Raw genomic sequence first — 15,612 nt, 5'->3', positions numbered from 1 at the left:
ATCAGCATACGTTTTGATGCGCTCAAGATGAGTAAGTACTTGTTTCATTGGTGCCCAGGAATCAGGTAAGGTCCTAATCAAGGCCTGGATTTATTGCTCATCAGAAAGGTCATGTCCAACATCTTTTAATTTGCGAACCATTTCCTTGACAGTTCTGATGTGCTCAGTCATTTTATGCTTGGGGTCCATTCAGTACATCTCAAACTTGAGGATCATACCTCGCAGTCTAGTTGTGGATGTACCACCAAAAGCACGCTTTAGCTTGTCCCACATGGACTTAGCTGTAAGGAAAACCTCATATTCCCCTTGTAGGTCATCTTGCATGGCACTTAGCATGAAAAACCGTGCACTTCGGTCTTTCTTAACCCAAGCATCATACAGATCCTTATCTCTACGAGACTGGGTAGTCTTTTTTCCCAAGGGAGGATTGGTCGGTACAGTCATTTCCGTGGTAAGATGCTCCATACTATCTTGGTTATTAAGGTAGTACTGGACTTTCCATTGCCTCTTCTTAAAGTTCTCATGACCGAGAAGTTTCTCACCCATGAGAAGGTCAGCGATCACGTTTTTAAAGGCCATCTTGACTACATCCAGAATGTTGGAAAAAAAAAGGACATAGTATATTTTTCACCACTCATTGGAATTTTTCCAAATTAATTATCCTTAATCCATATTGTGGTGTCAATCATCTAACACTGTTCGATGTCAAACCCCACGAAATATGTATTGAGAATAATTAATTTAAATTATTCCAATAAGTATACATCAGAGGAATGGGCATCTCCTATCACATAATTGAGCCATATATACGGGTGCGCATGGGTCCCACCAGAGGAACCCAAAGTTTGGTACTTCTAATGACACATCGAGTCAGTACAAGATTGTGATGCGTAGTGTGGTGGAAACGTGAATGACGGTCCAAAAAAAATAAATAAAAAAAAAAGCCGAATAGGAAGGTGTCCTTTTCTTCTTCTTTCTTGTTTTTTTTTTAATCCGAAACAAAAAAAACTCACCGAAAGTTCACGTGAAGCACAACGGTCAACATTTTTTTTAATCATAAAAAAATAAATTCTTCATAAGGAAAATAAAAGAAAACTACTCATCCAATTTCATATCACAAATTGGGTAGAGGTCAAGCAATTGGTTAAAGATTGAATCTGACACCCATTAATGTCAATAGATCCTATCAACCAACACCCATAAAACTAGCCGTTGCCAGTGACCCTAACCCCAACCCCAACCTAGCTCTGATATCAATGAAAGAAAGGTTTTTAGATCCTTTACCTTAGTGATTTTCTGCAATGGATCTAGACACTGGAGGTGCCTCTTTGCATTCCCTTTCCCTTCTTTAAGCTTGTGAACTATATAGGTTATTTCCACACTTCCAAATCGGCGAACCACAATGATGGAGGTTCAGGATTAGTTTGGAGAATTCGTGGAGCATGGGAGAGTATTCTGAATCATGTGTTTTTGTTTGGTTTTCCATCCTTCTATTTATAATGTTTTCCCTCAACCCTAATTCCTTAATTAGGGTTTTCCTTAGACTCATCTTAGGGAGGGAATATTAGAGTCCTCTTTAGACTCAATTAAATAGAGAAGTAGTCATCTTAGACCACATAACCATCTTGCCGCCACCTATAGCACAAATTGTAGTGGGACCCACCCACTAATATTAACAAGGACATTTAAAACCAAGTATCCTACTGGGCATCCTATACATAAGGTAAGAGGCAGTGAGTATAGCATCACTCCAGTATTGGTCAGAGACATTCATAGCAATCATAAGTGAACAGGCTCTCTCTAAAAGATGCCGATTCTTCATTTTGGCAACCCCATTTTGGGCAGCAGTATCAACACAACTGATCTGGTGTATTATGCTAGAGTTAGAGAGATATCTCTGAAATTTACCATCAATATACTCTGTGCCATTGTCACTGCAAAGGATCTTCACAGTGGCATTGAACTGAGTCTTAATCATATAATGAAAATCCCAAAAACATCGAAAAACCTCATTTTTTTTAAAAGATAAATCCATGTAGAACGAGAGTGACAATAAAAGTAACAAAGTATCTATGGACAATAATAGACGCACGTCTGCATGGTCCCCACACATCAGTATGAACGAGTCCAAAAGTAATAGATTTTCTATTGTGAAGAGAAGGTAAATAAGTAGAATGTGTCTGCTTCGCAAAAATGCAGGCTTCACAAAAAAATTCATCCGTTTTACAAGATGAAACTAAATCGGGAAATACCTTCTTAAGAGTTCCTACAGGTGGGTGACCTAGCCTACGGTGCCATTGCTGAAGGTCTGATATTATTGAATGGACCGGATAGGAGATGCAGTCAGAGCAGAAGTAAATCCTCCACTTGGCTCTAACAGATAAAGTCCATTGTCTAGTTTACCACGTCCAATTTCCTTCCCCTTTGCCAGATCCTGAAAGACACAATAAGATGGGAAAAAAGTCACTTTACAATTCAAGTCATGTGTAAGACTACTGATAGAGAGCAAGTTAGTAGAGAAAGAGGGAACATGTAAAACTTTAGACAAAGAAATGGATGGAGAATGCTGAATGGTCCCTTCTCCAGTAATGGAAGAATATGAGCCATCAGCAATTCGAACTTTATCTTTTCCGAAAGTTGGAGCATAATTTAAGAAAAAAGAGGATGAACTTGTCATATGATCTGTGGCTCTTGTATCAATGATCCAGGGAGAAACTGAAGAAACATGGTAGCTGATAAAATTTTTACCTGAAGTAGCAAGGTAGGAGTTGGTATTGGTAGTGAAGGAAGCAGTGGTAGAGGCGGTACCGGCAAGAGAAGACTGCAGAATACGTCGCAAAGTAGCTAACTCCTCATGTGAAAAACCAATGTCTGTAAAGGGTGTTGTGGAAATTGTCTCAGAAATATGAGCTTTCAGTTTTCCTCTTCTTTGTGTCTTTTTTGCTCAAAATCAGTAGGCTTCCCATGGAGCTTCCAACAATTTGCCTTGGTATGATATGGTTTGTGATAGTGCTCACAGTTGACAATCTCTTTAGCTGAATCAGATTTAGTAATAACAGACTGTAAGGCTAATTTCTCCACAATAGAAGCATGAAGTATGGTTAATCGACGGCTTTCCTCACATTGAACAAGGGCATAAGACTGTTCTAGTGTAGGAAAGGGAGAACTACTTAATACTTGCAGTTTGATATGGCCATACTCCACATTCAAACCTGCCAAGAAGTCATAAACCCGAATCTTATCAACGTGCTTCTTATAAGTAGTCACATCATCTGGATTAGTGGGGTGATAATCCCCATAATGATCCAACTCCTGCCAAAGAGATTGCAACTCAGCATAATATTGGGCCACAGTTAGTTCTTTTTGGGTAGTCTCATGAAGCTTCTTTCCTAGCTCATAAACCTGTGCATCATTCCCCAATTGTCCATATGTTTCAGTAGTAGCCTTCCAGATTTGGGCTGCAATATCAAGTAATAGGTATTCACGGGCAATATTTTGATGCATAGAATTCAAAAGGAATGACATAATAAGAGAGTCATTCGAGATCCATTTATCCTATGAAACACATGTGATAGTAAGTTTGATAGTGGTGCCCGTAATGTGGCCAACAAGTCCTCTTCTGGCAATAGTCAGGTAAGCAAATCGAGACCAGATCAAATAATTTGTTCCATCAAATCTTACTGAAAGAGGATGAAGAGTGGGGTAATGTTCGGAGCCGGTGGGAGCAGTAGTACCATCGGTAGTTGTCATGTTGAAAAAAATTGTCTGCAGTTCTTCAATCTTCACCCTTCAACTCAAATGTTGCAGAATTCAATAGCCAAATCACAATTTAAAAAGTGCATATAAGGAACACCATGGCTTCTTCTTCTCTTTCTTTTTTTTTCCCCGGTAATTACAAATACGTCCCTGAAAAATCTGAATTTGCAAATAGGTCCGTGAACTTACATAAAATTACACATAAGTCCCTACAAGTATGTAAATTTGCAAATAAGCCCCTAATGCATATTTACCAATAGACCCTTGAAAGAATGCAAATTTACAAAATTAACCCCTCAAACATCAGAATTTTGTTTTTCTGTTTTGTGTGGGCTAATCGAATCGCAGGCCAATTTCAGACGAAGAACCAGAGAAAAAAACAGGTTGCAGGAGCAGCGGTAGTGCAGTGGAAGGTAAAATGGTTCGAAATAACTCACTGTAGTGCAGTGGCGGAGGAAGGTGGTGTTGCAGGAGCAGCAACGGAGTTCTTCTGCTCTTCTTCTTTCCTTTTTTGTTATATTCTTGGTCTTTTCTAATCAAACTCACCATATGCAGTGGAATTGAAGAATGTAGTGCAGCAGTGGAGTTCTTCTGCTCTTCTTCTTTTTGTTCTGTTCTTGGTTTTGTCGAATTGAACTCACCGTATATAGCGGAACAGAAGAACAACTAGTAAAAGAAGGCACAACTGCTAGAAAAAAAGGCAATGGGTTTGAAGAACTGTGATGGATTTGAAAAAAAATTAGAAGGAGGTAGGTCTGCGACACAAAGAGAGAGGCGATGGGTTTGAAGAGCTGCGGTGGATTAGCAAAAATTAGAAGAAGGAGGTAGGTCTTCGACACTCTTTTTCTTTCTTTCTCTCTTCCCTAATCGAACTTAGGCTCTGATGCCATGTAGTGAAACACAATGTTGGCAAAATGGCTGGATCGATCCGTGATCTCAACCCCTCTATTTATAATAAGTGGAAATAACATTATTACATAAATACCATTACTTGGGTGACGAGGAATAGAAATTTACATGAGCAAAAACTCTAATAGAGTTGAAGTTTTAGTAGAACTCAACCAACATTGATTGAAATGCGTAAGGTAAGGTTGTTTGGCTTATAATTATAAGGTAAAGTTGATTGAACTTATAAGATAAGATTAATAAGGTTGATTTTGAAATTATATGGTGAGGTTGATTGGAATTTTAGTTAGAACCAAATTCTAAGGTAAGGTTGATTGAAATGTATTAGGTAAGGTTGATTGACCTATAATTGTATTAGGCTAAAATACCCCCTGAAACTGGGGGGGTGAAATTTTACCGAAACCCTAGCTAAATGTTGGCGAAATTTGGCTGACATGTCGGGTTTTTGGTGGTTTCACCAACCACTGAAACCCAACATGTTGACAATATTTCGGACCTTGCATCCAAAATGGCGGGTGCTTGAGAATATACACATCTAGAATGGTGAGGGGATCTAGGCCAAGACAGTGGGTGCTTGGGGTGGTATTCCCAAGCCATAAAGTGCACCCAGAGTAAAGACTTCACGTTGGGCTAGGTAAGTCTTGACACGTGCCAGTCTATGTAAGTGGTTGTGAGGAGTGGATGGTGAGGATGATAAGGGATGGCAAGCTAGGAGTGGATCTTATATCCCTTGACCCTGGTAGTGGTACTCAATGTGGTCCTTACCTTATACCCCCTATCGTGTACTTTCTTTTCGTGGACCGAGAGACTGTCCCTGAGGAGTGGTTATGTATTAGAGCGTGTTATCTCTAACTTAGGGAGTGGTTATGTATTAGAGTGTGTTACCAAAGTCCGAGACTTGCATAACATATGAAATAGATGGCATATAAGACGTCATGTGCATTTTGAATGTGCTTATTTTCTTCTCACGAGTTTGGTGGAACTCACCCTTAGGAATCTTTCCTTTTTAGATAAAATCAAAGATGTCGGGGCTACTCTATCAAAGGAGGCTAGGCGTAGATCAAATCACAATAGGATCTAACTTTTTGCTTATTGTCTTTTGAAATTAAACTAGATAAATGTAATAAATAAGGAACCTTAAGAGTAATTGAAACCATCATTACTTCTCTTTTAAATTTATTGTATGTTATTCGATTATTTCTATTGTAAATGTTGTGGATGTGCGTTACTTATGGTACTATATCAGTGGTTCCAATGGGAATCCTGTGGGTAATCTTGTGCATCGGATGTGTCTGTGACAGGCTTCCCATGAAGTTTCTAGCAAAACCGTTGAATATGTCCTGGACGACTACAAGTCTTGACTTGTTCTGTACTACCAGAAGAGTTCTGTAAACCTGAATTACTTCCAACATTATTCCCTTGATTTCGTCTCATACTTGTTTGGGGGCCTATCCTCCAAAATTGCTGCGAGAAACTATTGCCAAGGTTGAATTTTCAGTAGTGTTATTTGGACTCTCTCTTGCAACATGAAGAAGTCTTGAAAATTTGTTAGCTTAAGTGAGGACATGATCACTACCAAGAATTTGTGTTCTAACTACCTCATACTCCTTTCCAAGACCTCTCAGGAAACTCATGATAGCTAATTGTTCTCTTTGATTTTGTATGCTTTTTACATTAGAGGAGATAGGTAGGATAGAGTTTAGTTCTTCATACATTCTTTTAAAATTTGCAAAATACTGAGGTAATATCTCTACCCGTCTAATCTACTCTATAGAAGTCCTGGGATAATTCATAGATCCTAGCCAAATTATTATGTCCAGAGTATGGCACATTCAGATACTCTTGTCAGTCCTTCAAAGTCTGCAAGTGACTAGCCAGATCAACAATATTGTCTGCTAAGGAGTTAAACATTTCCCAAGTATGCAGGCATTAGTGATTGCCCAATTATCATCGTCATCGGTGATGCTTTAGTCAAGTGATCTATTTGTCCTCATCCAGTGAGAACAACTTTAACTATAGCCTTCCATTCATGGAAGTTTGGTACACCCTCCACTTTCTTTTCATCAATGGATGAGAGGATGAAATAATTTTAGTCATGGTATTTTTATTGTCAGCCTTACTAGATGAGGTTTCTTCCATATCCAACAGATTTATCACAAATAACAGACTTCAACCACAGTGTACCCACAACTAGAGTTCAAAATAATTTCCTTTTCCTTTTCCCAAGGAATAAAATTAGGAGTGACTCCTGAAAATATCAAGAATCAGAATCAGATTTAGCATCGGTCCCAGAAATATGAACCAAATTGAATCAGAAAATCAGGAACTGAAAAACAAACCAGGAATTGAACCCAAAACTAAATCAGAATCTGAACAAAAAAATGAACCAGCAGAAGTTTCAAAACAAACTGCAAACCCCAAAATCGCAAGCAGGAAAACAATGAAGAAACCTCATTGGAAAAGGGAAAAAGTGCTGAGAAACCTCATGAGAAAAAGTGCATAGCTCTGGCACATATCCGGCACATCTCCCGCATCAAACAGAGGTCAAAACCTGGGAAGAAGTCATCGCACACCTCTCCTCCACAATCTGGGTCCTTCAGTCTTCAACTAACATCAATAAAGTTGCAGCATAAGAAGCTGCGTCGATCTTCAACAAGAAAAACCCATCAAGAGTGCAGCATAAGGTGCTGTGCCGCCTTTAATTTCTAGAATCCAACTCTCACACCAGGTATGATCTCTTTCCTCTCTGTAGAACTCTTTGTACCAGTAATGTCTAGAATCGAAAGGGAAGAGAAGTCCTACAACTTTGATATCTTGTAATTTTGAGAAGATAATTAGGAGAGGAACGAAGGAGAGAAGAAAAAGATAACTTGATTTTTCTATGGGAGGCTCTGAGGGAAATCATAAGCTCTCCTCTTTCCAAATCTCTTATTTATAAGCTTATTTTCAGTCAACTTACAATAGGAATCTATATAGGAACTTGTTGAAGAATGCGCAGAAGCACCAAGGTTGCTGCCTTAATGCGCAAGCTTACCGTTGAGGATATTTCCTTTTTGGATATGTTGCATTGCTTTCTATTTTGGTGTATGGTGAACAAGGATGGGGTGTTTTGGAAGCATACTTTCTAATTTTCTGTTAGTTACTAATTTCAAAACTTCCCTTTTTTGTAGTTTCTATTTTAGACAAATCTTAGGAGTTAGAATGCGAGAAATTTCTGTCCACAGATTATATTTTTTATTTCCTTTTTTGGATGACAAGTTCCTTGTCTCTCAAGTTGTAGTTTCAACATTGAAGGCTATAATAAAGGTTGTCTGCGGTTCTAGTTCTCCTCGCTAGAATCGTACTTTTTGCTGTGGTTCCTCTCATTTCTTCTTCTCCTTTCTTCTTCCCTATTCTTCTCCTTGTTTCTACACTGTTTTGACTCGTTAAAGCCTATTTTCTAACATAGTATCAGAGCTTTATTGAATCAAAACAGTGTAAATCCATTCCTTCTTCTGAAGTTCAAATCTGTCTTCAGTTCTTCTTGGTGCGCAGCCACCTAATGCTGCACCTAATATATTGTTAGATCAAGAATTTATGTAAATTAATCTATTTTACCTATTACCCTACTTTTAAAGGTCCCAGAATTTGGATCATATTCTGGTTTTTTACCTCTCTTCATCGGCTTTTAATACTGCACTCTGCAGAATTTGTTTTCTCCCCATTCGGCCTGTGTTTTGCAGATTTTCTGTTGCAATTTCTACTTCAAGTTCTGGGATACTAGTTCAAGCTTCTATCCTATTGATTGTGTGATATCTACTACAAGTTATAATGTCTTCAATTACTGGTGATTTGACTACAAGTACTGCTGAATCCGAAGGATTACAAGTTGATCCATTGAATGTTCATATTACCTCCATCAAACTCAAAAGTGGTTCTAATTATTTTCTTTGGTCACAAGTTGTTTGTGCTTACATACTTGCAAAATGTAAACATACTTGCAAAACGTAAACTTAATTTCATCAAGTCTGAACCTCCAGTTGAGACTGACAAATCCTACCCCAATTGGACTCAAGATGATGCAATCATCAAAATTTGGATGTGGAATAGCATGAAACCTGATATTGTAGCTAATATTATGTATCACAAGACTGCCAAGGGAATATATGATGACTTCCAAGAAACCTATTCCCAAGCTAAAAATATGACTTGGATTTATAGTAATTATGAAAAATTATTTCAATTTTAGCAAGCTGACCAGTCTCTATAGGATTATTACAACTCTTTTAAAGGCATAATGAAGGAGTTGAATGTATTCCAACCTCTCACTAGAGACATAAGGAAGCTCAAGGCACAACATCATGAATTTTTTGTATCCAAGTTTCTTGCAAGATAGAACCCCGAACTGAAGTTTGTGAAAGGACATCTTCTTGCTAGTGAACATGTCCCCAACCTTAGTGAAGCATATGCTAGATTTCAACAAATTGCCTTGCCTGAAGGGGGTTCTTACTTTTAAAGGAGAAAATACTGCCTTTACTACATCTCGTGGAAGGAGACGTAGTTCAGGTGGAGTTAGTCAACCTCCTGAAAATTGTGGTGTTTAGCAATTTGTTAAGACATTTAGGCTTTCTTATTGTGGTAAAATTGGGCATTTGGCGGAAGCTTGTTGGGCCAAACATGGAAAGCCAGAGTAGGCTATGCAACTTGCCAATCTTGTTGTATCTGATGGTGGTACTGATACAGTAGCAAACAAGGATAGTGGTTTTGAGATTTTCTGCTGGGGACTTGTCGAAGACCCTTCGAGATGATGTAAGCCAAATCCTTCGCCGTCTACAAAATATTGAGACCATTGCCTCCACATCCATTAGTACTTCTCCTACCACTCTCTCTAATGTAGGTAACACAACCCTTCTCACCTCTACATCTACTCCTTAGATCGTTGATTCAAGGGCTGCTTCCAACGTGACTGATAAGTCATCACTTTTTAGTTCTTTTTACAAATATACTTATTAATAACTCTTTTGTCAGCTAATGGTATTTCCACACCTATTCTAGGCCTTGGAAGTGTTTATCCTACACCTTCCCTTACTCTGTCATCCATACTTCATGTTGCTAATTTTTCTTTTAATGTGTTTTTGTTAGCCAATAACTAAAACTTTTTATTGCTCCATAACTTTTACTCCAAATTCTTATGTTTTCCAAGACCTTCACATGAGGAAGACGATTGGTTGAGGGTGTGAAAGGAACGGTCTCTATTATCTGGACTATACTGCCCCTACTGTGGTTCTTTCTAATGATGGTGTAGATGCTTTCCAGTGGCACTGTCGTTTAGGACATCTTTCCTTAGCTAGATTAAAACTTTTACTTCATTTTTTAAAATCAATATCTAGGTTAAATTGCAAGGCGTCCGAGTTGGGGGAGCATCACTGTGCCACCTATCCTCCTTGCTCTATCCCTCATAGTGAGTCTTTGTTTTCTTTAGTTCATTCCGATATTTGGGGTCCTTGCAGTGTTAGTAATTGGCATGAGCTTCAGTATTTTGTTACTTTTGTGGATGATTTTTCACGTCTTATATAGTTATATCTTCTATAGGATCGAACTGAGTTCTTGCCTATATTTAGAAATTTATTCATGAAATGAAGACTTAGTTTTCTCTTCTAGTTAATGTTTTTAGATGAGATAATGCTTTAGAATATGTACAAAATGATATATCCAATTTTATGATTCTTTTGGAATGATTTATCAAATTAGTTGTTAATTCACACCCCATGGCTGAACGCAAAAATCGCCACCTCCTGGAGGTTGCACATGCTCTTTTAATTTAGATAAATGTTCCTAAGACTTACTGGTATGATGCGGTTTTAACTGCTGGTCATTTAATTAACCAAATGCCTATGGCTTTACTTTCTAACAAATCCCCGTTTTTAGTTGTTTTTTTGAATAGAGAATCGTTTTTAGTTCCACCCAAATTTTTTGGTTGTGTTTGTTTTGTTTATGTACCATATATTATGAATAAGATTTTTCCGAGATCTATTATATGTATTTTCTTTGAGTACTCTCGTACTTAGAAAGGTTTTCGGTGTTATGATCATGTTCATCGAAAAAAATTTGTAAGTGATGATGTGATCTTTTTCGAGGACACCCCATTTTACACTAGTCCATCTTTGTCTAATGAAAACCATGTTTCGGATGATGCTCCTCCCATTCCTTCTCTTGTTCCTTCGAACGACAGTGTCCCTCTACAGGTTTTCAGCGGTGACGTAAGTTAGCAGAGCATGTTGTGGATAGCACAGTTCCTCCTGTTGATATTGGCAGCTCTCCTTTAGTGAGGTTGAGGCTGGTCCTACGGAAGTTCCCTCTTCACCCTCTCTATCAACAGATTCTTCTGGTGGAGATCCCACTCTTACTTCAGATGACTTACCAATTGCTTTGATAAAAGGTACTCGTATTTGCACTTTGCATTCTGACATTGTTTATCCCTGTTTCTAATTATGTATTTGTTCCACAATTACCTCCCAACTTTCGTTGTCTTGCCCTTTCTCTGCCTGCCATTCATATTCCTACCCACCATAATGAGGCCCTTAAAAACCCTGGTTAGAAAGCTGCCATGGATGTGGAAATGGATGCTTTACAATCTCGTCAAACATGGTCTTTGGTAGACTTGCCTCATGGAAAAGATGTGGTCCGTTGTTGGTGGGTGTATAGTATTATATATCATTTGATGGTACAATTGAACAGCTCAAGGCTCGCTTGGTAGCTAAGGGGTATTTACAAGTGTATGGTGTGGACTACTTTGAGACTTTTTCTCTTGTGGCTAGACTTAATTCTATCAGTGTGTTGATTTCTTTAGATGTTAATTATGATTGGCCTCTGTTTTAATTTGACATAAAGAATGCCTTTTTGGATGGTGGCCTCAATGAAAAGGTTTATATAGAGCAACCTCCAGGTTATGTTGCTCAAGGGGAGGACAATACTTGTATTTGTATGCTTCATAAAGCCATCTAAGGCTTCAAACAATCTTCACAGGCTTGGTTTGAGAAATTTAGCGAGACTATGTAATCCTTTAGATTTGTATAGTGTTATTTTGATCACTCTATCTTTGTTAAATGACAGGATGGTGATGTTGTCATTATGGTAGTTTACATTGATGACATCATTCTTTCAGGCAATGATACTGGGGCTATTGATATAGTTAAGGCACACTTACATAAGTTTTTCCAAACCAAAGTCTTGGGTGATCTATAGAATTTCCTGGCAATTGAGGTAGTTTGTAGTATACGAGGAGTTAGTTTGTCGCAAAGAAAGTATGTGTTGGATCTTTTGATAGAAACTTGTATGCTTGCATCTAAATCTATTGATATTCCCTTAGACCCTCAGTTGAAGTTAGGAGCGGATGATGTTGACTTGCTAGAGGATGTCCATCGTTACAAGAGTCTTATTGGGAAGCTTATTTATCTCACTAATAGTTGTCCTGATATTTCCTATTTTGTTGGTACGTTAAGCCACTTAATGCGGTCTTCTAGAAAGGCCCGTTGGGATGCAGCGATGAGAGTGCTTCGGTATCTGAAGAGTGCACCTCAGAAGGGACTGGTTTATCGGCCAAATCAAAGTATGGATTTGGTGGCTTTTATGATTCTAATTGGGCATGATTTGCAGTTGATTGCTGGTCTACAACTAGTTATTGCACTTAGTGGAAATCTTGTAACGTGGAGGAGTAGGAAACGCCCGATCTAGTGCTGAAGCAAAGTATAGAGCCATGGCTCACACAATTGCCAAGCTTCGTTCTCTAATGGGGGAAATGGGATTCCCAATTACTGCACCTATGAAAATGTTTATGTGATAATCAAGATGCTACCTATATGGCCACCAATCCAGTGTTCCATGAGAGGACAAAGTATATAGAGGTGGACTGTCACTTTATTTGTGATGTAGCCAAGAAGAAAATTATTGAGACCTCTTTTGTGAGTTCAACTGACCAGCTAGCTTGAGACCTCTTTTGTGAGTTCAACTGACCAGCTAGCAGATTTGTTCACTAAATCTCTATTCAAGCCGAGGTTTCAAACTATTTGTTGCAAGCTGGGCATGGGAGACTTGTATGCTCCAACTTGAGGGGGAGTGTTGAAGAATGCGCAGAAGCACCAAGGCTGCGGAAGCTTACCTTTGGGGATATTTCCTTTTTGGTTATGTTGCATTTCCTTTTGTTTTTGGTGTAGGAACCTTGGTGAACAAGGTTTTGGTGTTTAGGAAAGCATACTTTCTAAGTTTCTGTTAGTTTCTAATTTCAGAACTTTCCTTTTCTATAGTTTCTATTTTGGACAGATCTTAGGAGTTAAAATGCTAGAAATTTCTGTCCGCAGATTGTGTTTTTTTATTTCCTTTTATGGAGGATAAGTTTCTTGTTTCTCAAGTTGTAGTTTCAACATTGAAGGCTATAAATAAAGGTTGCCTGCAATTCTAGTTTTCCTTGCTGGAATCAAAGGTCTTGCTGTGATTCCTCTCACTTCTTCTCCTTTCTTCTCTGTTCTTATCCTTGTTTCTACACTGTTTTGACTCATTGAAGCCTATTTTCTAACGGAACTCAAATATGAATATATCTCCTAAGCTATTTCAATCTTGGACTCTCAGTTTTGCCCTCTTTTTGCATCTCACATTTGCTCTTAACTTCTTCCAATTTTTGCCTTCCTAGCAATAGTGGACAGCAAACCCAACATGGATGAGTTTTCCCTTTGTACATGATTCTGATTCTGAATTCCTTGCCCTGTTCATCTTTGAAGTAACCATGGCTTTAAAACGGTATCTAGGCCAGACAAATTTACCTCATCGGGTGCTTGCGTAAAATGAACACATCTAAAGCATGACGCTTCCACCACTGCGTGGTCTGGGAAAAGTTATAATGTATGTAGCCTTACCACTGCATTCGTACAAAGATTGTATCTAGATAATGGGACACTCTTATAAGTAATATATGTCGCATGGATGGAATGGAATGTCCATTCTGAATTTTTGATTAGGTATTTTTCTGTTATCTTTTGACTGTCTTTTGTTTCTTGGCATTGCTAGCATAGGTCTCCTTGGGAGCACATAAATCTAAATCAGCTGATTGTTGGAGAACTTGATTTCAAAAGACGGAGTTCCTCCAACAATCGGTGATATTTTAGTCTAGTTACTGATTCTTATGTGCTTGTTTCACTTTACTTGATTAGCTTATTGAGTTTTGGTTTGCCCAGGGGACCGGTATATGAGGCCATGGATCATCCCTGTGCCTGAAGTTACTTTCACCACAAGGAGTGAAGAAGATGAATGCTTGATAGTAGCAAGTGATGGACTTTGGGATGTAATGACCAATGATGAGGTTGGAGAGGTAGCTCGCCAACTATTGAGACGCCTACGTAGATCTACAGTGGCCAATAATAGTTCATCACCACCAGCCCAATTAGTTGCAGACCATCTAACAGATGTTGCTTATAGGAGAAATAGTTCTGATAACATCTCAGTCATTGTTGTTGACCTGAAACCAGCAAGAAGGCGGCACCAGAGGCACTAGAAAGATAAGAGAGTTTAGTTTTTGTTTGTTTTTTTTTTGTTGGGAAGGGGGGGGGGGTGTTAAAACCCATACTCCCCTCTACTCCCACCAGAAAAATCACAAGAGTGTGGTCTACCATGGAGGAATGATCTGTCTTAATCTAATGGTGAGGTTTTCTGCAGTGACCACCATGGGGTCATCATTGGCCTGTTGCTGGCAGCTATAGCCCATCATTCATGTTCAGATGACTTGATTCTGTTCACACTACACATCTTTCTGGCTGCCATGGTATTGCAACTATTTGTTACAACCAAAATCGGTTTGATGCAGCAAAACACTGGATCAACCCTCAGTTTAAGCTTTTTTGGTCCAAGGGATGGGGAAAAGAATAATAAAAGGCTGTTAAGAAGTTCTTGAACTTTTGTTCACCTCGAGCCTTCTACATCATAAATGCAAGGAGGAAAAGAACACATTGAACTTCTTTTCTTAATTTCTTTGGTGATATGGAGAAAATACCTTGACTCCATCAGAGTTACTCTTCATTTTCAATACTGAAAATTTTAGATCCAATTTACTCCTGCTGTCTTAGAAGGGAGAGGGAAAAAAGGGGGGGGGGGGGGGGAATTGTTTTCACAGTTCTGATTTCCATGAAGACATGGGTTGTGCATCAGACCCACGCAACAGGAGCAAGCCGGCAATGTGATCTGAACGTCCTATCAATTGGCATAACGGGATAATTATTTTACGATCAAGGGTAAACGAAGCCCTCTATTTTTCGGTTGTGTTGGTGGATGTAATTGGTCAAGTTCAGAACTTCTCCAGGTAGCTTTTTCATAATGTAAGCAAGGTATAGTGTTGATATTATGGTGATGGTCTTGTACATGATACTCAAAATTAGAAATGCTCTTTCCTGTGCAGTAATTGATCAACGTTTGTTTTTTAGTTTTTAATGCTGGTTTTAATGTTACATGTTTCTCTCTTCTTGATACATTTAGTACGAAAGCAATATACATAGGGGAATATTTGCCAGGCCTTGTGGCTACTGCACCAGTAAGGACTGTAACAAGAGTGCGTCCAGAACATCAAACTGGGGGTGGGATTTTTTCTTCAGGGCACAAAAACTGTAAACCTGACAGCCATCTGTTTCCCTGGAAAAATTATTCACTGATTACACTTTGTTATAGTAGATAAGCTCCAGCATGCTTCTATCCATACGCACATCTTCAATCTATAGTCGTTTTAATTGGATTAACACTGGTTGGTAGGAATCCTCCATTCTTTTCCCAAAATTTGGTGGATCAGAAAGTAATCCTTCACTCTCTGATATATTATAACTCCTACCCTAATTATACAGACTATTCTAGGCAAAACCATGGTTGCTTAAGTATAAAAGTGGCTGATGGAAATTAGATTCAAAATAAAAAAATGAGATAAATCATTACTTTCCT

At 38.5% G+C, this 15,612-nt stretch overlaps 1 protein-coding gene across 1 annotated transcript in view; it reads left to right on the top strand.

Annotated features, from left to right (window-relative positions):
• Positions 1-14,756, top strand: part of LOC149011340 (protein phosphatase 2C 56-like) — a 36,278-nt gene extending 21,522 nt beyond the window's left edge. Inside the window, exon 4 of the mRNA XM_089161458.1 lies at positions 13,869-14,756. Coding sequence (XP_089017584.1) covers positions 13,869-14,185 — 317 coding nt within the window. The 3' untranslated portion in view covers positions 14,186-14,756. The remainder of the gene's footprint in view (positions 1-13,868) is intronic.
• The last annotated feature ends 856 nt before the right edge of the window (positions 14,757-15,612 follow it).

Source organism: Hakea prostrata, chromosome 7 (assembly GCF_041222555.1).
Source record: "Hakea prostrata isolate BN-2017 chromosome 7, UWA_Hpros_2, whole genome shotgun sequence".
Lineage (NCBI taxonomy): Eukaryota > Viridiplantae > Streptophyta > Magnoliopsida > Proteales > Proteaceae > Hakea > Hakea prostrata.
Note: the sequence above shows the minus strand (reverse complement) of the source record. Positions and strands in the feature narration are given on the sequence as shown.